Source organism: Panthera uncia (assembly GCF_023721935.1).
Source record: "Panthera uncia isolate 11264 chromosome A3 unlocalized genomic scaffold, Puncia_PCG_1.0 HiC_scaffold_12, whole genome shotgun sequence".
NCBI lineage: Eukaryota > Metazoa > Chordata > Mammalia > Carnivora > Felidae > Panthera > Panthera uncia.
Window position 1 is genome coordinate 20,612,256 of NW_026057579.1, and position 21,543 is coordinate 20,633,798.

General features: G+C 56.5%; 1 protein-coding gene across 2 annotated transcripts in view; it reads left to right on the top strand.

Moving 5' to 3' along the window:
• The window catches only part of ADCY3 (adenylate cyclase 3), an 88,848-nt gene that overhangs the window by 66,264 nt on the left and 1,041 nt on the right, over window positions 1-21,543 (top strand). Inside the window, exons 3-20 of one of the 2 annotated variants that reach the window (XM_049652460.1) lie at window positions 760-890; window positions 1,427-1,538; window positions 1,691-1,818; window positions 2,926-3,084; window positions 3,828-4,005; window positions 8,243-8,371; window positions 9,970-10,112; window positions 10,249-10,410; window positions 12,028-12,115; window positions 12,871-12,987; window positions 14,719-14,978; window positions 15,236-15,301; window positions 16,724-16,805; window positions 17,650-17,808; window positions 18,324-18,470; window positions 19,013-19,132; window positions 20,116-20,239; window positions 20,903-21,027. In XM_049652460.1, the coding sequence (XP_049508417.1) occupies window positions 760-890; window positions 1,427-1,538; window positions 1,691-1,818; window positions 2,926-3,084; window positions 3,828-4,005; window positions 8,243-8,371; window positions 9,970-10,112; window positions 10,249-10,410; window positions 12,028-12,115; window positions 12,871-12,987; window positions 14,719-14,978; window positions 15,236-15,301; window positions 16,724-16,805; window positions 17,650-17,808; window positions 18,324-18,470; window positions 19,013-19,132; window positions 20,116-20,239; window positions 20,903-21,027 (2,430 nt within the window). Of the gene's footprint in view, window positions 1-759; window positions 891-1,426; window positions 1,539-1,690; window positions 1,819-2,925; window positions 3,085-3,827; window positions 4,006-8,242; window positions 8,372-9,969; window positions 10,113-10,248; window positions 10,411-12,027; window positions 12,116-12,870; window positions 12,988-14,718; window positions 14,979-15,235; window positions 15,302-16,723; window positions 16,806-17,649; window positions 17,809-18,323; window positions 18,471-19,012; window positions 19,133-20,115; window positions 20,240-20,902; window positions 21,232-21,543 lie in introns of those variants that run through there. The other variant, XM_049652458.1, reaches the window with a different exon arrangement.

The window sequence follows — 21,543 nt, forward strand, 5'->3', positions numbered from 1 at the left end:
GAGACACTATCTGTGCGAACTGCAGCAGCCAGGTTTGGCCCGCAGGTGGCAGTGTGGACCCCCCCCCCCAAACCTAGCCGTGGGGCCGCTGTTCCCTGTTCCCGCCCCCATGGAAACCACTGCAAGTCCCTGAACCTCCTGTCCCAGGTCTCTGGGCCTGGTGTGAGCAGCTCCCTCTGACGAGATGTTCCCAGCATCTCAGTCGGCAAGCCTCACTTCTGGGAAGTGTCCCTGATTGCCCCCAACACCCCCGGCAGACTCTGACACCCACCCTTCTTCGTTACTGCCCGCTGTCCCTCTCCCGTCTGGGCATTTACCGTAATGCACTGCGCTGGGCCCGCTTACCCATCCCCATGAGACCCTCAGCCCTCTTAGGGCAGCGTTTTGTGGCATTGGCACGTTATAGCATGCCGCCTGGCACCTAGTCGGTCTTCAGTCATGTTCAGTCAGAATTCTCGGGTGATCGCTCTGTGCATGCTGGGGTGGGTGACCCAGATCCTGCACCCTCCTGGTGCAGGAGAGAACAGGTCCACGTAAGAACTGCCACCTTTCCTGTGGCATTGAGGACACTCTGGAGGTACAGAACCAAGCTTGGGTTTCTTCATGGATTTCTGACTCCCGTGAGGGCTTTTAAGGTGTGCCGTCACAGCCCTGAGCCTGTTGCCCTGGGCCTCCGGCTGCCTCCCAGCGTGGGGGAGGCCCCTGTAAGGCCCCGTGGGGTCAGCTGCTTCTCCACCAACCCTCTCCTCCTCCTCCCAGGAGAACCTTATGCTTTCCATCCTGCCCAAGCATGTGGCTGACGAGATGCTAAAGGACATGAAGAAGGACGAGAGCCAAAAGGACCAGCAGCAGTTCAACACCATGTACATGTATCGCCACGAGAACGTCAGGTGCGCCGGCCCGTGGGCCTGGGCTCCAAGAGCGGAACGGGGGCTGGGCTTTGTGGGGTCAGCCAAGCACTGTGGGATTCGAGAGTCTTCCCCCAGGACTAGAAGTTAGGCCATGCCTTCAGTGTGAGCCTCGGCCCCCGTGGGAGCAGTCTTGCAGACGGGTGCCGGGAATGAGCCGTCTGGGCCATGTAGTCAGTCCCCATCATCGCACAGACGTCACCCAGAGTGCGGGGGTGACGTCTGTGAGGTCACCCAGCCATTCCGGGCCGGCTAGGGGCTAACAGCTGTGTTCCTACCAAGACGGGTGACTTTATCACGGGGCAGGAGCAGGCAGCATGGGGGAAGGAGGCCCGGAGAGGAGAGGCCCACGAGGATAAACTAAACGTCAGAGCCCCGCATTCGCCCTGGGAGTGCCAGGGGCTTGCCGCTTTGGGGTCGAGCAGGGACCCCTCTGCTGTGGTCCTGGGGCAGGAGCTGGTGGTGGGGCCAGGCACGCTGCCCGGAGCCTCATGGTGGCGCCCTCCCTGCTCTCCCAGCATCCTCTTTGCGGACATCGTGGGCTTCACCCAGCTGTCTTCCGCCTGCAGTGCCCAGGAGCTCGTGAAGCTGCTCAACGAGCTCTTCGCCCGCTTTGACAAGCTGGCGGCCGTGAGTACCCGGCCCCCGCTCGGCCTCCGGCGCGGCGGGGGGCCACCCTCGGGGTTCCCACGGTCGCCTCGCACGGGTGCCTGCTCTGCCCCCTGCCCGCCCTCCGTGCCCGCGAGGGACTCAGAGCCACGCCGCACACCCTGTTCTTTCAGAAATACCACCAGCTGCGGATTAAGATCCTGGGCGACTGTTACTACTGCATCTGCGGCCTGCCGGACTACCGGGAGGACCACGCCGTCTGCTCCATCCTTATGGGGCTCGCCATGGTGGAGGCCATCTCGTGAGTGGGGGCCTCTGGGGGGAGGGGCTCTGGACCGCGGGAGAGGCGGGCCTTCCGTGGTCCGGCGTGGGGGCTCGGCGCACCCCAGGCCCCCACGGGACGTGGGTGCCGTGTTGGTCGGCAGGCGGCTCAGTCCCCGGCTCTGGGAAGGGGGGACGTGGCTCGCCTTCTTGCCAGCCGAGGGGCCGAAAGCCTTCCGTGGCCTCTGAGGGGCCCAGCCTGCATCCACCGTTGTTTTCTAGAGAAGTGGCAGTCGTGGTAAAGGCTGTCACACCTCCTCACGCTGGTTTGGAGTCCCCACCAGGCTCCCCGTCCCTTCTCTCCGTGTTTTCTCACTGTGAGCCTCCAGGCCCGTCTCAGGTCGGAAAGTCCGAGTGTGACAGCGACGTGGGGCAGCAGAGGTGGGACAGGGCCCCGGCCTCTGCTCTGGGCTCCCAGCCAGGGCTCCTGCCTCTGCCACTGGGAGGACACTGCCCTCTTCCCCCTCGCCCTCCCCTGTCGCTGTCACATTGCAGGTGGCTTAGAGGCCCCAGCAGGCAGGCCCTGGCTGGGATCAGGCACCAGGAGGGAAGGGGGCTCCTTGCTGAGGTTTCCCACCCCACCACCAGGATGGAGGCTGGGTGGTTGGGGGGGGGGGGCGGGGAAGGGACACCTTGCCGCCAGAGGGTGGTTTTGCATTGTTACCATCTTCTGGATTAGAGCTTCTCTGACATTGGCCTAGACACAAATGCTGTGCTGGGAGCGTGGGGGGGGTGGGTAGTTCAGGATCATTCACCTCCACTTCCCTCACCTTGGGGCAGCTTTCCCTGTTGTGCGGGCGCCTGGCACAGGTGGACACGGGGAGGTAGCGGCCATTATTCTGTGGCTTCCTGCCTGCACCCCCATCACACTAACTCACGATGTGAGTCTGGGCCTGGGCCGACCTGCTGGACCCCTAGCCACAGGTCACTTAGCTGAAGTGCAGACAGAGAGCTGTGGAGTGCCCAGCAGCCCCCTCGGCCTGGAGTGGGAGAAAGCCAGCGCAGGACTCTTCCCGCAGGGCACAGAGGGCCGGCCACCTTGCCACAGCCATGCCCGACCCTCCTCCTTTCCGTGTGTGCCTGGCAGGTACGTGCGGGAGAAGACGAAGACTGGGGTGGACATGCGTGTGGGGGTGCACACAGGCACGGTGCTGGGGGGCGTCCTGGGCCAGAAGCGCTGGCAGTATGACGTGTGGTCCACCGACGTCACTGTGGCCAACAAGATGGAGGCCGGTGGCATCCCCGGGTGAGCGAGCATCTCCTTCCCGGTGGGCGGGCGTGGGCACTGAGGGAGGGGACCGTCCATCCGTCAGGGCTGGGGCTCAGCCAGGAGACACCCAGGAGCAGTGTTCTTCCTCGGGGTGCCTGCCTGCTTGCCCCGGGCCCAGCTGCCTCCTGCCTAGGCCTCTGCAGCCGTGTGTCCTCGTCCCCGTCCTCTCCTCGTGGGGCCACAGACGCTGGCACAGCCGTAGCCGCCTCCAAGGCTCCCCGCAGGGCGCCAAACCCAAGGAACAGGTTCTGACGTGGTGTACACCTGGCTCGAGCTCCTTTATACCACCAGCCAGTCAGGGCGGACGGGCTGAGGACACAGAGAAACCCTCCCCGCCTGGGTCAGGGAGTGGCCCTCCGGGGCAGTCAGGGTCCTGTCCCTCAGTGGTGACTCCCCAGAAATGGGTAACAACCCCCTGACGGCGGGTGGGAGCCATGTGAGGTGCATAACGGTAGGATCACCACCGAGTTCAGAGCGGCCTTCTACGCTCCTCACCTGGCCCGGTGCTGCGGGCAGCCTGAGGGTGTTTCCTTCCTGTTTCGTGGATGTGGCACTGAGGCCCAGAGGGGCAGGGGCCACACGGGCCTCACAGCCAGTTAGCACCGGGGCGCCCCGGCTGGAGCTCTGGTGGCACGTGTGTCCCCGCCTCCCCGGCAGCCTTGGGCTTTGGGGTGGCCCGACCCTCCGCTGACGGTCCCGGGCCTCTTGCTGCCGTCCAGGCGTGTGCACATCTCCCAGAGCACCATGGACTGCCTAAAGGGCGAGTTCGATGTGGAGCCGGGCGACGGGGGCAGCCGCTGTGAGTACCTGGACGAGAAGGGCATCGAGACCTACCTCATCATCGCGTCCAAGCCAGAGGTGAAGAAAACAGCCGCCCAGCACGGCCTCGGCGGCCCGGTGAGTCCGCTGCCCGCCTCGCACGGGACGTGGAAAGGCAGGGTTCCAGAAGCAGGGCCTGGGGAAGAGCGGGCGGGGCCGTGGGGGGCACCCTCGCAGGGGGAAAGCGGGCTCCGGGGGGAGTAGGGCACATGGCTCCCGGCAGGCTGACGGTGAGTGGTACAGCAGAGGACAGGCGCCCGGAGAGGTGTACGTGGCACTCGGGAGAGCAGCTGGCTAGGGAAGGGCTCCCTGCGTGGAGGAGGCAGTCAGAATCGTGGGAGAGACGTGGGCACCCAGGGAGCGAGTTCGCGGAGTGGGTGAGGATGCCAGGGGCAGGCACTGAGGTTGGCTTGGTCACGGAGGAGAACCGGGCTGGGAACTTTGCAGGGCGGGAAATGAGAAAAGAACCGGATGGAAGTGGTGAGGTCGTCCTGCCCTGGCCTCTCTGCTGATTTCCTGCATCTCGTCAGACCCAGTGCCCTCAGCAGCTGCCCCCACCAGCCTCCTGACAGGCTGTCTGGTTAGAAGCCACCAGTGGCTGCTGCAGAAATTGGGCCGTCTGTCATCCTCTGGTGAGCCTGGAAGGCGTTTTACTCCTCAAAGCTTTGCGCTTAAAAACCCCACCAGTCGTGGGAATTTGACAGTTGGGGGGTTTGGTGCTCCCAGAGTTGGCACGTGGAGACCATCCCATGGCCGAGGCTTTGTCTCATGATGGTTAAAGCAGGGCTTGAGCTGGTCCGGTGAGGTTTCTGTGGCTGAAGACGTGACCCCTGTAAAGTCCGGAAAGAAAACTAGACGCCTTCCCCCCTCCCCCACGTGTATGTGATGACTAGCAAATCAAACACAAACAGAAGATTCATCCGTTTAAATCGAATTGCAACCACTGTTTCGTGAGTACTTCCGTTTCTCCGTAATTTCACTTAATCCTCAAGACAGCCCTGGGAGAAAGGGGGCTGTCGTCATACCCACTTTACAGAGGAGGAAACTGAGGCCCAGAACTTTGCGTAAGTTGCAGATCTGGTAGGTGGCAGAGCAGGGCCCTGCCCCCGACCTGCCAGCCACCCCGTAACCCAGAATGTGGGCGCCCCCGTGTGAAGGCGTTCACACGGACTCAGCACTGGGAGGCCTGCACATGTGGGCACCGCCTCACTCCTGAGTAATTTAAAGTCCCATGAGGTGCCCGTGTTAAAGCAAAGGACACTTCAAGGTATTTTGGGCTGCATGTGAAGTCTGAGCTACAATTAAATGCTCCAAGGAACTCAGAAAAGTAGGAAGCTGTTTTTCAGAAAATTAGGAACTAAGACTTGACCTTGCCACAGAATTAACAAGTTCATTCATATTTTTAAGAGTGCTCTTTGGGGAACTGTAACATACTCACTGGAACGCATTGAAAATGTCTCTTCAAAGCTGTTCTACCAGACAGTAATCGACAGTAATTTAAGCAATCAGCTACTTTTGTAAAGCGGTAGGAGATTTGTAATTCCTGGCATACAAAATTTTTAAGAAACTGAGCAATGTTACTCCTTTCAAAACGTACCCACAAATTTGGTTTTACCGGGGGGCCACCTTGGAGTCACAAAGCAGTCAACACGTCCTTGGGATAGCACTCATTCCGCTGTGTTCTGATCTTGTATTTTATTTCGCTTCTTCCGATCACCCTTGCATGGCGTGTCATTTGGCTCAGGGGTTTTCCTCAGCACCTGGCACCCCTCCGAGAGTGCAGATGAGGGAAGGGAGGCCCAGGGAGCCTGGGCAGAGCCCGTCTCCATGGAGCCGTTGTGCTTGAGCCATTCTTCCACTTGCAAATGAGAGAAAAGTTGAGTCTGTGGTTGCATGGCTTAAAACATCAGCTCTGAAGCTGTGAGCCAGCAGGAAACGGCCCATGCCGAGGCCGCGGCCTGAACAGGACGGAGCACAGGCACTGCGGGTCGAGAGAACCTACCTCTTCTTCTTAAGTGCACCATCACACGAGACAGCCGGCACTGGTTCCCGTGGAAACGTGAATGGTGTTCTCTTTTCAGCACTTCTTTCAGTGACATTTTATGGCCATTCAGGTTTTCAGTACTTTTGTAAAGTTGAATTTTAACAGTTTTTCTCCAAAAAAATTATTTTAAAGTTTATCTTGAGAGAGAGAGAGAGAGCGCGCGTGCGCACATGTCGGGGAGGGGCAGAGAGAAGGAGAGTCAGAATCCCAAGCAGGCTTCACGCCCCCAGCGCAGAGCCTGATACGGGGCTTGAACTCGCAAACTGTGGGATTGTGACCTGAGCCGAGCTCAAAGAGTCAGAGGGTTAACCAAATAAGCCACCCAGACGCCCTGTTAACAGTTTCTTACTGCCCTTCCTGAAAATATCAATTTCTCGAAGTAGAAAGGCTGTGTTAAGGTTTCTGCACATGGAAAGCTTTTACCCCCGCTCACTCACCACCTGCCTCCCACCCCCGGAGGGCACCCTCACTGCCCAGCTCTTTACTCACTTTTAGGTTTGTCCATTTGAAAGACAGAACTGTGATAGATCACTGTTGTAACCTCATTTCTGTAATCATTAGTAAGGCTGGACGCTTACCGTGGTTGTCAGCGAGGTGTTTTCTTCTGTGGCATATGCTTTATGTGGCCTTTGAGGGCCCGGTCCCCTCTCTGCTTTGTAGGGGCTCTTTGTTTATTAGAGAAGTGAACCCTGGCTCATGCGGTAGTCGGCGGCCATCGGCGGGGCATCTGCCGTGTGCCAGCGCCGCTGTGTCACAGGGAACTCGAACGTTCGGCTGTGGTTGGGAGCTCCCGCCTCCTGTGTTCTCCGCAAGGCGGCATGGCAGCCGCCGGGGCACGCAGAACTCATCACAGCCCGTGTAGCTCGTGTGGTCGACAAGTGTTCAGGAAGTCCTCATGATGAGTCCTTCCCGAGTGTCAAAAAGCTTCCAGACCTCTCCCTGTGCACACTGCCCTTGTTGTCAGGCCCGCCCGCTCTCTCTGTCTCACATGCCATCTTTCATGATGCCCAGATTTCCCCCTCGGCCCCGGCTGTTGCCTGCACTCACCCTGTGGCCCCTGTAAGTGTCCATCTGCACAGACACGGGGGAGCTCGGTCCCCAGGTCCGAGGCCCAGTGCCTGCCGGTCCCTCCGCCCTCCCGTCTCCGTCAGCGACAAGTTCATTCTTTCAACAGTTCAGACCAAAAACTGTGAACACGTGCTTGAGCCCTCTCTTTGCCGTCCACAAGCGCGCTCTGTTGACCCCTCCTGCGAAAGAGAGCTCTGACCCCCCCCACACCCCCTCACAGCCACCCCCGTCTGGGCCACCAGGGGCTGGGCCGCTGACCTGGCCCCGGTGCCCCGTCCCCATGGCAGGCAGTGTTCCTGCTGAGGTGTCGGGTGAAGTCCTGTCACTTGTGTTGGTCTCCATCTCACCCAGAGGGAAAGCCCGAGCCCTGCGGAGGCCAGGAAGGCCCAGCATGGCCAGGCCCTCGCCGCCCTGCTCTACCTTCACTCACCGTCCTGGCAGCGGCTCTGACCTCCCGGCAGCTGCTCAGGCCCGTTGCCGGGCCTTTGCACCAGCTTCTCCCTCTTCCCAGGGCCTCTGTCCCCACAGAGCCAAGTGATTCGCTCCTTCAGGCCTTCGCTGACCTCCTCTCCACTGTCCCGCTCCCCTGCGATCCTGTGCCCCTTTCCTGCTTTATCTTTCTCCAGAGCACGTACCCTCTTCTTACGCGCTCTGCTAATTTTACTTACTTGCTTCCCTGTTGTCTGCCTTTCCTCAGTAGAACGTGAGCTGTCCCGGTCAGGACGTTCTGTGTGTATCCCCAGGAGTTAGAGCAGTTCCTGTCACAGAGCAGGGACTCAGTAACACTGCTGCCCTGTGTTTCAGCGTTTAACTTACTCTGTCAAGGAAGAGTACTTAATCACTGGGGACATGGGCTTGTGGAATTTATTCAGACTTTCGGAAGGCATCTGACGGGCTCTACACCAAAAAAAAGACCTCTGTGAATCACTGTGTGAAGCGACTGTTTTAGAAATAGGAGTTGAAACAATAGGGTCTTTCTCTGCTTTGAATAATTTTACTCGTGGAAAAAGATACCAGAAAAGTACAGCATTTTAAAATTAATGTTCTAGAGGAGGAGTCAAACGGTAACTTCTTTAGAAATTAGAGCTTCCAAACTCTAGTGGGAAGATTCCAGACTGATAGTGCGTGGACCAACCAGGTCTTCTGGGGCCGGTGGGCGGCTGGGTCCAGTGCCCCGACAGCCATGTCTTTCCACCACCGCAGGCCCTGCTGAATGGAGCGCCAGCTTCCTCAAAGCCCAGCTCTCCCGCCCTCATTGAGACCAAGGAGCCCAACGGAAGCATCCACACCAGCGGCTCCACGTCGGAGGAGCCCGAGGAGCAGGATGCCCAGGTGTGTGTGGGGCGGGGGGCCAGGGCTGTGGGCAGGGGACGGGGTGGGGAAGGTTGCTGCAGGAGTGGGAGACTGGCCTGGGCTCTTCTCCTTTTTACCGGTGTCACCTTGGGCGTCACCTCCTACCCTGGTTCCACTGTCTCCTCCTGGGGTGGAGGGGGGCAAGTCCAAAGAGGTACTCACCTCAGAGGCCTTGTCTAGCCCTCCTGTCCCAGAATCCTGGCTTTGAGGGCAGCGAGGACATCCGTGGAGAATTCTGTAGGATTCAACCAAGACTGTTCTGGAAGTGAGACTTCAGGGTGGGCCCACCTCTCTGTTCCACAAGTCCCATGACAGTGGCAGAGGTTTCCGGAGGAATTAACATGCTTTCCGCCCTGAGGACGGGGCCCATCTTGGGACAGCGTCCAGGACCTGTCCGTTACTAAAGAGCTTCCTGGGCCCACTCAGTGATAAAGGCAGGTCCTGGGAGACGGGGGTCTCTGCCTTGCTCAGGTGAGCCTTCTGGCAGCCGCGCCGTTCTCACTGCTGGGCGGTGGCGGGTGGGGGGCAGACGAACGGCCCCGGCGCCTTGAGATGAGGGGGCTGCAGAGCAAGAGGGGAGACAGGGCTGAAAGTTCTGGAGGTTTTCTGGATCACCGTGACGTTCAGCAACTGTGATTTCCTTGATAGAAGGTGGAAATGTAGACTCGACATAACTCGTTAACAAGAACGCAGATCCTTTTAGCAGCTTGTAATTTTTCTGTCCTCACGATTAGCCACACTCCCCAGCATGCGCTTCAGGGACAGAGGTTCTTGGTGCTGGAACAGACCTTCCTCGTCATTTTACAGAGGAGAAAGCTGGAGCTGGGCAACACGAGTGACATGGGATCAAATTGGCAACCAGTGGCACGCCCGAGCTTAGGACTGGGCTGTCTTGGTCCTGGCTTCCAGATACATCTGGACCCGCACAGACAGCGCTAATGGGCCCGGTTTCAGTTACCATTTGGGCTGATGGCCGTGTAATCACAGTCTGGAGTCATACTTTTGGAGCTGATGCTTTTCCTCTGTGCGAATTAAAATGGTAGAAGTCCCCCAGCCCCGCCACCCCACCAGTGACAAGGGTGTCCCTTCTTCTCCCAGCACTTTCCCCCTCAGACCTTCCTCCCCCAAATGAACCGATGTGCACTCCCTTAAGCCCTAGGGTTGGGGGTCATTCACGTCCCAGGGACGCCGATTGCGTGGCTGTGTGGGACCCCGTCCTCGTAGCAGGATGTGCCAGGACTGTGCTGCCCCAGCAGCGGTCTCACATTCCCGGGTGTCCTCCTCAGGGCCAGTGGCTGCTGCCCCACATGCTGCCGTTAGTGGCTGGTCACTGCAGAGCCACGGTCCTGGGAAACCAGGAAGGACTGTGGCTTTGGGTCCAGACCCAAGCAAGATGGAGCCGCGTGGGGGCGTAGGGAAGACTTCCTGTAAAGTGGTTTCTAGAAGGGCTTAGTTAGTCCTCCTGAGTGTGATCCCTTTTGTCCCCCCCCCCCCCCCCACCGCCCCTGCACCACCCTCTTTCCCCAACTCCGCCCCCACTCCTCCCACCCGCCCCCACCTCGGGCACCGCCTTGCAGGCGGACAATCCCTCGTTCCCCAACCCGCGCCGGAGGCTGCGCCTTCAGGACCTGGCCGATCGAGTGGTGGACGCCTCTGAGGACGAGCATGAGCTCAACCAGCTACTCAATGAGGCCCTGCTTGAGCGAGAGTCCGCCCAGGTGTAAGTGGATCCTCTGCATATACCTTGTAGGCCCTGACTTGGGGTTCGGGAGGTTAGCCATCTTAAATGGGGCCCCTTCCTGTTAGGCCAAGGCAGATGTGACATCCGTGTTTCATGGGACGTGTTTCCACCGCAGAGTGAAGAAGAGAAACACCTTCCTCCTTTCCATGCGGTTCATGGACCCCGAGATGGAAACCCGCTACTCCGTGGAGAAGGAAAAGCAGAGTGGGGCCGCCTTTAGCTGCTCCTGTGTTGTCCTGCTCTGTACGGCCCTGGTCGAGATACTCATCGACCCCTGGTGAGGAGGGCATGGTGGGAGCCGATAGGCCAGGAAAGAGGAAAGGTGATGAGCATCCTAGACCAGAGGTGTAAAGGGTGTGAGCGCATCATCTGGAGCCTGACACTGGGGCAAAAGCCTGGTCTCTTCCTTGCCTCGGTGGAACAGCCCCAGCCGATCTCGGGCCCAGGTGTAGCTAGGACTGTGCCCTGGACCCCCTTCCTTCTGTCTACCTCGGGTTCCAGAATAGCACTAGCCTTAAAACCAGGATGGAGAAAGCCGAGGGGTAGAGAGGGGCCCAGGAGGATGGAGGCCTTGGCTGTGTGGGCCTCAGTAGTCTTGGGATGAGGAGACAGGAGATGGGGACCCTCTTCAACCTCAGTCGTCAAGGCTGACCTGGCTTCCCATTCTTGCCTCATCTTAGCAGGTGATTTTAAGCTCTGGGCACAAACGGATTTCTGCAACACAGCAGCAGGTCCTCTGGGGCACGGGGGATGTTCTGGAGTCCTTGCCCCAACCGTTGAGGCCCGAGTAAAGGTCAGAGGTCCCCCTCCCCGTGGCCCATCAGCAGCTCACTCCTGCACGGGGTTCCCCCTCAGAAGGAGGTGGGCGGAGCCCTGTCCCAGTTACAGCTGGGGACACCGTAAGGAGCCTCGGACTTAGTCGCAGGTTTCTAGACACGGCTTCGTTGCCTATTTGTTGTACGGCCGTGTCTCTAAGGTTCCCAGAGTATCGGTTTACTCATCGGTAAAGCCAAAGATGATGATGGTAATAACAATTTGAAGATCATAATGCCCTCTCTCCTAACTCCCAGGACTGTTGGAAGGATCAAATCCATTCATTCGCTGCACGGGTATTTACGGGCTGCTCTGTGCCTGGCGCTGAGGTCTAGGGATATGCAGCGAGGACTGCGTACAAACAGCCCCGCTCTCATGGAACTTCCGTTCTAGCAGAGGGAGGCAGACGTAAACAACTGAATAATCAAAACACATATGCAGACAGGGGCAGGTGGCATGGATAAAAGTCAGGTGAAGAAGGGAGTGGGGAATGCTGGTGGCGAGTTTAGTTGTGTCGGCGTTTGTGTACGACCCCGGGCAGAACGGCCTCACCGACAGGGCGATACTTCAGTAGAGACCGAGAATCCGAGAATCAGGCGCCGGCTTGGCAACAGAGGTTCCTAGGGAACCGAATGGTGGGGGTGTGAGTACGGGGAGGATCTGGAGACCCCGAGTTTCTCGGAATTGAGAAGGTGGGTGTGGAAGTCCCTGCTCAGCTGTGAAGCTCTGTGCGGTCGGCAGAGGGGAGGCCTTGCCACCCTCGGCTGCAGGGGAGAGGCTCTGTCCCCCGCTCTCCCTTCATGGCAGGGCGCTCATTCCTGAGAACCCCGTGTTTCTCCTAGGCCCTGCCCAAGGGCAACTGTGCCCCAGCAACAACTACCGCTGGGGAGGGCCGCACATGCCCAGGCCCCGCACTCAGGGCCTCCATCCCGTCTCCACAACAGGAGGCAGGGCTCCGTGAACGTTTCAGGTGCCGGCATGGAAGGGCCTGCCCTCTCCCTTCTCCTCTTCTCTCCTGGCCCTTCACCCGATCTCACTGACCCATCTGCTCCCCTCTCTCATTGTCGTCTCACCTTCACAGGCTGATGACAAACTACATGACCTTTGTGGTCGGGGAGGTTCTCCTTCTGATCCTGACGGTCTGCTCGCTGGCCGCCATCTTTCCCCGGGTAAGAGCCGCTTCCCCTTTGACTCCGAAGCCTTCTGCGAGTGCAGGTGGCATCGACGGAGTTCTGCATCCCGTCAGATCCTGACAGATACGCTGCCTTTGTTAGGATGGTGCAGGCATTTACCCATTCATTCATTTGTCCCACACCGGTCATTCATTTGCTCCAGCTGAGCAAGCAGGGGTGTGTAAGCCAGAGTCCGGATAAACGGGGACCTGCGTAGAAAAGCAGCGGAGGCCCCGCCGGAAGGGGGTTGGTCCCGGCCAGACAAAGGGACTGAGACGTTCTCCTGTAAGCACCGGGGTCCCATGCAGAGTCTGGGATCAGAATGACCAGAGAAAAACAGTGTTTTAGGGAAGGGGGTCTGGCAGGTGACTTGCCGGGTCACTTGCAAGACTTAGGGCACACGGACCCAGGAAAGGCAGGAGCAGCCAGGCAAAGATGGCCGGCCCCGAACATCGTTCCCTGACGTGGCCTTGCCGCTTGGACTTACGGAGCGGGCTGCCGCTGCTGGCGCTGCCCGCAGCCCCCTGGGCTGGTCTCCGTGTCTGCTCCAGAAAGGGCTCTGGTATCTGGAGGCCCCGCTGTGTCACAGACCCCTCCAGTGGGACTGATACAGAGCATCAGGTTCCTGCGCCACCTCCTCAAGTCTGCCGGTCAGTTTTTGGTTGACTCACAGGCACAGGGTCATTAGCAGCCATATTTACAGGAGAAAAGACTGTCAAAGGCTCATGGCCCCTGAAATTCCATTCTTCTAGGCCTTTCCTAAGAAGCTCGTGGCCTTCTCGACTTGGATCGACCGGACCCGCTGGGCCAGAAACACCTGGGCCATGTTAGCCATCTTCATTCTGGTTATGGCAAACGTTGTGGACATGGTGAGCTCCAGCTGTCGCTGTAGAAGGGACACCCTCTCTCTCAGTGGAGAAAGGCTTCTGTATTGGCCAGCGTGAGCAGTTTGTCAACCAGTCCTCCCAACTAGACATGGCTGAGTTTCCTAAACAGATTATCTTGGCCAAGTGGAGAGCGTCTTCTACCCCGGAAACCTGAGACTGACCTGTTGCCCCCAGCTCCGTGCTCTCCCAGAGTGCAGGAGCCCGACACCATGCTCCAGATCCCGTGTTGGATGTTGACTCATTTAATGTAACAGTCCCAAGAAGTGTTGGTACCATTGCCTACAGCCTCAAGGCTCAGAGAGGTTAATTCACTTGTTTTAGGTCACACGGCCAGTAAGTGGCAGAGTAAAGGACTGAGCAGTTCTAAACCCCAACCCTGTGAAGAAACTCCCTATCTCGCTGCTCAAGGGGCACAGTACTTGTATGCGTTCTGCATGTCTGAAGTGTTCCCTACAGTGTGGTGAAAGCCAGGTATCTAAGGGGTATCTAGGGGGCAGGTAAGCCCGTTCCGCTAAAGGAGCTCTCCTGTTTGGCCTTTGTCCATTTGAACGTTGCCAGACCTTCCTAGAGCCCAAATGGCTCGGGGCAGACAAATCCTCTTCTCTGCTCTCCTCAATTCACGGAGAAGCGGCAGGTCCCAAGGGGGCAGCCAGATGCTTTCCTGGGGAGAGAGGACAGCAGTTGGAAACCCCGACCTATTGACTGAGAGCCGCCAGTCATTTGCTGAGCACTGGCAGCTTGGAGCTGTCGTTGACTTTCTTGTCATTCGTCATGGCTCCCAACAATTTTGGCAGTATTATATACACTCTTAAAAAGTCCTACATTTTCCAAATAAATCTTATACCACTTGCTTTATTTTCTTTAAAAATTGAAGCACAGGAAAAAAAAACAAAACAAAACCTCACCATGGAGACTGAATCTGGTGGTAGTAGAGGTGAAAAATCCCTAGGGCCGACTGAGCCCAAGTCCAACTAGAATGAGAAGCTGGGGGCTCCAGAACCTAACACGCCCCTGGTCGCACGATGCGCGAGTGCAGGGAAGAGAAGCCCCAGGCCCCTAGCATGTCTGAACCCGCCTGGAGCCTGGTGCCGGGTCATGGACAGCGGGAGAGCCCGTTGCCAACGGAGGGGTGCAAGACCAGGGAGGTATAGGAAAACTTTTCACGTGCTGAGAACTTCCCCAAAGGCAGATGAGCACCAGAGGTTGCAAGTTACAGAAAGTGGGTTGGATTCAGTTCCCTTGACTCCATGTGCTCGGCAGCAGGACTTGAGAAACGGAAGTGTTTGCGCGGAGACTGGCTGCCATCGCGGTGATGCTGTGGGGGAGCCCCCCTCCCCCTTAAGCAACAGTGTGATGTGGGCAAGAGCATTTGTATTTGAAACTGAAATACTGGACTCCTGGCTCTGGCTTTACCACTTGCTCATTGTGCTATTTTGTGCAAGTCCAGCCTCTCTGAGTTTTCTATACAAAGGTGGCAATAGCAAAAATACTGGAATTTTCATAGACGTCAAATGAGAGACGGTTAAGCTCTTAGTAGGAACTAGTGGCCTTTGTATTATTCCTTGGTAAGTTTCCCCATCTGTCAGTGTTTCTGAGGGAGCTGTGGGAAGTGGCAGCTGAAAGGACACTGCCGTGCACAGCCCTCTCTGACCAGTGTCTGCTGTCCCCCTGTACCCTGTGTTCTCCCCCTGCCACCCCGGGCCTGCCCTCCAGCTTAGCTGCCTGCAGTACCACACAGGACCCGTCAACAGCACCGCAGGGACGGAGGCAGAGGATGGCTGCGTAGAGAACCCCAAGTATTACAACTATGTCGCTGTGCTGTCCCTCATTGCCACCATCATGCTGGTGCAGGTCAGCCACATGGTGAAGCTCACACTCATGCTGCTTGTCACGGGTGCTGTGGCCATCATCAACATCTACGCCTGGCGCCCCATCTTTGATGAATATGACCGCAAACGTTTCCAGGAACATGAGTAAGATGAGGCCTCTTTAGGGGTCTGTTTTGTCTCCTTCCTCCCCCCACCGCCCAAGTCTCCACGTCAGGGTCATGGGCCTTGGGCTCCTTCGAGGCTTGGATGGGAATCGGGGTTCGTGGCTTCTCACAGATACGCCTCTGAGATCCTTTCCATTCTCGATGAGTGGAAGATCGCGGCTGCCTCCGTGTTCAGCTTCTGGGCATCAGCCTCTTGTACTCAGGCGGGGCCTGAGTGTGCGATTATCTGTCCAACAGCTTTCCTGTGGTCGCCTTAGAGAAGATGCAGGTACTTTCCACCCCCGGGCTCAACGGCACTGACAGGTAAGGGCAACTGCTTTCCCCGTTCGGTCTGCATTTAGTCTCCCTTTCTTCTAGAGACAAGAGAAGGCCATGATCTCACCCCTTCAAAGGCACACGATGTGGGAGATTTATTAGAGCAGTATGTGTTTCTGTAGGAGGGGTAGGGGGGCTGGAGCAGAGGCGGAATGACCCGGGTACGGACCTGGCCGTTGTGGCCTTTCCAGGTCAGAGAGCGAGCCGGGAGAGCAGCGGCAGTGTGGTGTAGGGGGTCGGGTGGAGGCCGGGCTCAGGTGAGGGGAGAGGCAACAGACGGCCAAATGGATGTGATAGCTGCATTTAACTGGCCGGCAGGACCACAGCAAAATGAGGAGGAAAGAGCACCGCACTTGATCTAGAAGGCATGGATTCTTCCCCAGCTGCAGGAGTCCTCTCAGGGGCCGCAGGCAGGCCATCGTTCGAGTCCGTTTCACAACTTGAAGAGGATAGTGGACTAGAAGTTCTCCAGGGTCCCCTCTAGCGCTAAAGTTTTAGAATTTTATGATTCGGTGCCTTGACTAGACTTACCTAACAGAATTAGGGTAGAAGAACTGAATAGACCCTTCACAAAAGAAGAAATCTAAATGGCCACTAATAAATGAAAGGCACTCACGTAATCAAGGAAATGAAAATTAGGACCAGGACGAAATACCACTACACACCTACCCGTTTCTCGAGAGTTAAGAAGTCTGGTAATATCCAGTACAATGGTAACACACACGCTCCTGATGGGAGTATAAATTGGTACAACCGTTTTAGAAAACCATTTGGACTTATTTAGTGAGGTTGCAAATAGACCTATGACCCGGCAATTCTGCTGCTCCGTACGTTCCTTACAGAAACCCATGCACATCTGTATGTCCCAGGACGTGTGGGCAGAAACGTCCGGTCGTGTTCATCATAGCTACACACACACACACACACACACACACACACGTCCAAAGCAGGTGAAACCAACCCAGATCCCATCAACAGCAAATGGGTATACAAATTGTGACCTACTCATGCAGTAGGCTACTATGCGGTAATGAAAACTGTTAGCGCCATACGAAAATGTGAAGTTATAAAGCAGCATGATAAAACGGTGCCTTAGTTCCATCACTCCGAAGCCTTTCTCCAGAGGCTTCCATGGTTGCACCTACTTCTGTTATCAATCAGTTGCAGTGTTTACTAAACACCGGGGGAGTGGCCCTGGTGTGGATTCCAGGAGCTGCCCCGCAGGGCTGCCTATTAGGAGCCCAGTGATTAAGATTTACCTGTGAGTCCAGGCTTGATGTGAAGGTGCTTAAGGAGCCGGGAGAAGTTTCTGGAGCCCAGGGTGACGGGAAGGGCACAGCCCAGTTGGAGGGAGTGAAGCTGCCTTCCAAGATGGCGGCAGGGGTGGATGAATTACTGTCTGCCCCACAGGCTGCCCCTGGTGCCTTCTAAGTACTCCATGACAGTGATGATCTTCATCATGATGCTGAGCTTTTACTACTTCTCGCGCCACGTGAGTGCCCACACACCCTCCTCTCCCATCTTTGTGCACAATCCGTCAGGGTTTCTTAAAAACGCAGTCTCGGGATCTAAGAAGCCCGGCTCCTCAGGAGCGCTGGTTTCCCTTACCCAACTTGGCATGTGGCCCTGGCCAAACCATCACCCCCTCCTTTTTCTGGTTTCCTCCCTTGTAATACAAGGAGAACAGTTCGTTACCTCTTTCCTCTGACTTTCTCCAGCATGCTGAAGGAAGCATACAGTGGAGGCATAAAAGCTTGGAGAAAATCTGTTTCTTAGGCTAAGGGCTCCTGGATTTTCACTCACCCTGGTTCTAGGGGTCACTGACACTCGTGGAGGCAGAAGAGAAAGGGAAAGAAGCTGATGAAGTTTTGTTTGGTTAAAAGGAAAAAAAAATAAGCAGAGAGGGAGAGAGTGAAGTAGCTCCATGCTAGCCCAGGTGCCCCCCGGTGGCTTGCGAGGGAAAGTACAGCCTTCCCGAGGCACTTCTTGGCCTAATGGAGCCTGCTGGAAATGGGGACGCCCCGCTGGGCTAGATCTCCATTGCTGCCCGCGTCCCCCAGGCCAAGACGGACCTGTAGCTAGAATTAGGTCCCAGAAGGCCCCGCATCTCCAGAAGGCCTCTGGGAGCTCTGCATAACCACAGTGAGGCTGGAATCCTCACTACAGCTGCAGGGTGGCCTTTGTGAGTAGGCGGGTCTCTCCGGGGCTTCTTTCTCTTGTCATTTAGCCACCTTCCTTCCGGTTTTCCCACGTGGAACCCCTGCATCCGAATTCCCGCTTCATCTTTCCATCAAATGGTCAGCTGAAGCACACACCTTGCCTGTGCCTGTCCACAGGTGGAAAAATTGGCACGGACACTGTTCTTGTGGAAGATTGAGGTCCATGACCAGAAGGAACGCGTCTACGAGATGCGGCGCTGGAATGAGGCCTTGGTCACCAACATGTTGCCTGAGCACGTGGCACGCCATTTCCTGGGGTCCAAGAAGAGAGATGAGGTGAGGGGTGGCCCTGTGCGATAGCTCGCAGCCGTAAGGCTGTGTGTCGTCTGGCTTTGTGCCAGGGAGCCCCTCTGGGCCCAAGGTCTTCTCAGGAGCTGGCACCATTCCAGGCAGGGCTGCGCCCAAGCTGCAGCTGCATCGTAAGCAAGAGGGAAATTCACAGGCGCTCGGTAGAGAGCGCTTCAACCTGTGGGCCACACATCCCCGGAAGGCCCCGTTTCCGCCGAGGCCTTGGCTAGAGCTCCCCTGTCAGCTGCCATCCCCTCACGTAGAAGGGTTCTTCTGCCTCACTTCCCAATTCCATCCCACCCACTTGCTCAAAGCTAGGGCTGTTCCAGAGACCAGAAAAACTCTTGTTCAAAGTCGTGACAGTCTACCTCCTTACGGCTCAAAGTTGGGATAACCTGGGAGGTATCCAAAAAGCTGAGTACACCAATCACGGGAGATCGTCATTTCTGTGGCACACCGTTCCGTCAGCGTTTCCTTGAGCGCTCGGGCCTGCCTCTTTCTAGGAGCTGTACAGCCAGTCTTATGATGAGATTGGAGTCATGTTTGCCTCCCTGCCCAACTTCGCCGACTTCTACACAGAGGAGAGCATCAATAATGGTGGCATCGAGTGTCTGCGCTTCCTCAACGAGATCATCTCAGATTTTGATTCTGTGAGTCCCCGTCCTGCCCCTAAGCCAGCTCACTCTGGATCACATCCCACAGGACAGGCTGCAGAAAGTCAGAAGCTGTCATTACCCTAGCTGCTCCATCTTTCCGGCTGAGCCCCTCCCCATTAACGCAGGAGCTCCTGCAGCCTGGTGGGTCTGAGCGGGCAGGCAGGAGCCTGGGAAATCGCCTGCAAATTCAGGGTACGACTGGCTAAAACAAGATCCTGAGGCCCCTCGGATTCTCCCCACCCTCAAATTCAGATCCAGTAAAATTAGGTTAACTCGTACACCAAGGAAAATGCTTTTACACATATGCTCAATCACCCTAGGGGACTGGCAGTTTTGTCCCACGTTAAGGTCCTAGAAACTGAGGCTCATCGGGAAGTTTGCCTGAGATCACATGGCTGATAAGCGGCAGACTCGATCAGACTGTAGGAAACCATCTCTGGGCTGTCTTGTGGGGTTGTTGTAAACAGGCACACCTGTCACTTAGTTGGCTCATTTATCCCCGTTGACTGACATTTCTTCTTTAATACTGGCCTCAGCTCCTGGATAATCCTAAGTTCCGGGTCATCACCAAGATCAAAACCATCGGCAGCACCTATATGGCAGCTTCAGGAGTCACCCCGGATGTCAACACCAATGGCTTCGCCAACTCCAACAAGGTAGCTAACCACCTCTGTGGCTGGAGGAGATGGGGCTCTGCCTCCAAGGCAAGAAAGTAGCGGCCCGCACCCAGCACGTGTGAAACGGGAAGTTACGAGGGTAGCTGACATTCCCGGGTACCGGTTGTGCCAAAGGGACACACGCACCGCCAGCACCATGCGATGCAAATTTAAAATCAGGTTTATTGGCAAAGTTTAATGAGCAGAGAAATAGGACACACAACCCTTCCATTGCTGCACAGCTTAGCCCGGGTGTAAGCTGCTTCAACTGTGGCCATGCTCCCTTCGTGTTCTATACTTCGGAAAGAACCAGGGAGTAGAAACCATCCACACAATTATGTAACAATGACGACATCCAGATTGGAAGCAGTTTTATTAGAAGAGGGGTCTTCAGAGCTCACCGGCTGGCATCGGCCTGTCCTCTTGTTGAATCAGACCTGTGGACCTAGCCATTTAGCTAGCTCGTTCCAGGGGAGGAGAGGAGCTGTGGGGGCCCTGGTCCCAAGAGCTCTTCCTACACTGTCATCATCCTGTTTTGTCTTATAACTGTCCTATACTATGTAAGTGTTGCTACCATCTCCATCCTATGGATGAGGCTAAAGAAATGCATCTAAGATGGTCATGACCTTCCAGTGCTTATAATCTAGCTCAGGAATCAAAGTGAGGACAGCGATCTCAAAATTATAAGACCAGGTTCGGGCAAGGTGGTGATGAGGCAGGACTGATCTGCTACATGGCAGACAGGAAGTGACTTGACAGGATGTGTCTTCCCCACCACCGCCCGGGCTTTGCCCTGGATCCAAAGGGACCCAGGTGAAGCGTCAGTGACACACAGAGGCAGAGGTCATGGACTTGTCTGTGGGAGGAAGTGGAGAATAAGGCCTTTAACACGTAGCTGTAGGAACTCACCTCAATAATACCGTGAAGGGGAGGAAGGTGCCCACGCTGGCTCCTGCTGCCCTCACCGCCGCTCCTTGGCGCAGGAGGAAAAGTCTGACCGGGAGCGCTGGCAACACCTGGCTGACCTGGCTGACTTCGCTCTGGCCATGAAGGACACACTCACCAACATCAACAACCAGTCCTTCAACAACTTCATGCTGCGCATAGGTAAGGGCTTCAGGCTTGTCTGCTCCTCGATGTGTTCCTCTGACACAAGGGACTCGGCACATCAGGAGGGAAGAGGACTTAGCCCTGAGGCATTTAGGTCGAGGAAGGCCACATGGTCACAGCTTTGAGACCTCAGGGATCTCTTCCAGATGTTCAGACCACACATCTGACAAAATGATGGTTAGCTGTCTGTCCTGTACTGTTGACCGTGAAAAGCATGCCTTATGAGTCCGGCTGGGAAGTCAGGATATTTTCCCAAGCAGTCCTGTGTGCCTGCCCAGGCCTTTGCTGCCTCTGTCCAGCCTGTTAGGAGTTAATGTCACCTGCTGCCCTTATTGGGGGTGGGGGTGGGGTCCTCACTCCTGGGTGAGGTCACAAGACACTTGGAAGTACCAGATATGTGTTGCAACTGTCAACTTCCACACTGCATACATTAGTTAGCATATTGGGGACAGCTGACATTTGCCAAGGACAGGATAAACAGGAGACATGCCTGCCCTCTGGTGGCTTAGAGACAAGCTTCAGGAGTAATGTTACAGATTTAGGAGCTCTGTGGTTAGGGTCGGGTGGTAACTTCTCTGGGGGAGGAGTTGATGGCTTCTGAGATGGGATGATGACAAAATGTGACATGTGACTGTGCTTAATTTTATGCTTCTACACCAGGCATGAACAAAGGAGGGGTACTGGCTGGGGTCATTGGAGCCCGGAAACCACATTATGACATCTGGGGCAATACGGTGAACGTAGCCAGCAGGATGGAGTCCACAGGGGTCATGGGTAACATTCAGGTATGTCCAGCGAGAGCCGAGCATGTGCTCAGACCCAGGGACCGGGCACAAAGTCAGAATAGGGGGTGCTTTGCCACATGCTACTGCCTCCTTTCTGTTGGCCCAGGTTATCGAGTTGGTGTTTTTGGAAGATTAAAGGCAAGGGTGGAAAGGGATGCCTCAGTAGAAGGGAGGAAATACTTCGACCCCATTTCCAAAATTTAGATTTAAGTTTCTGGTAAGGCTGTCCTGCCTCTTGGAATGAACTACATCTTGTGCCTCCAACAGCCAATACCCTGAAGCCACCCCCATGGCAGGAAAGCGCCAGAGTGGGGAGAAGAGACAAAACAGAGTGATTCTGGGGACAGGGAGCACGGTCACTGGGAGAGGGAAAGGCCCTAGGCAACCCCGCATCCTGCCACTGTCCACTCTGTGCCTGTTGGCATGCAGATAAGGGGCTTGGCCCAACAGTTCTGGAGAGCAACACTCCAGGCAGGCTGATTGGGGCCTGTGGGCCACATGTGGACACCCTCTGGG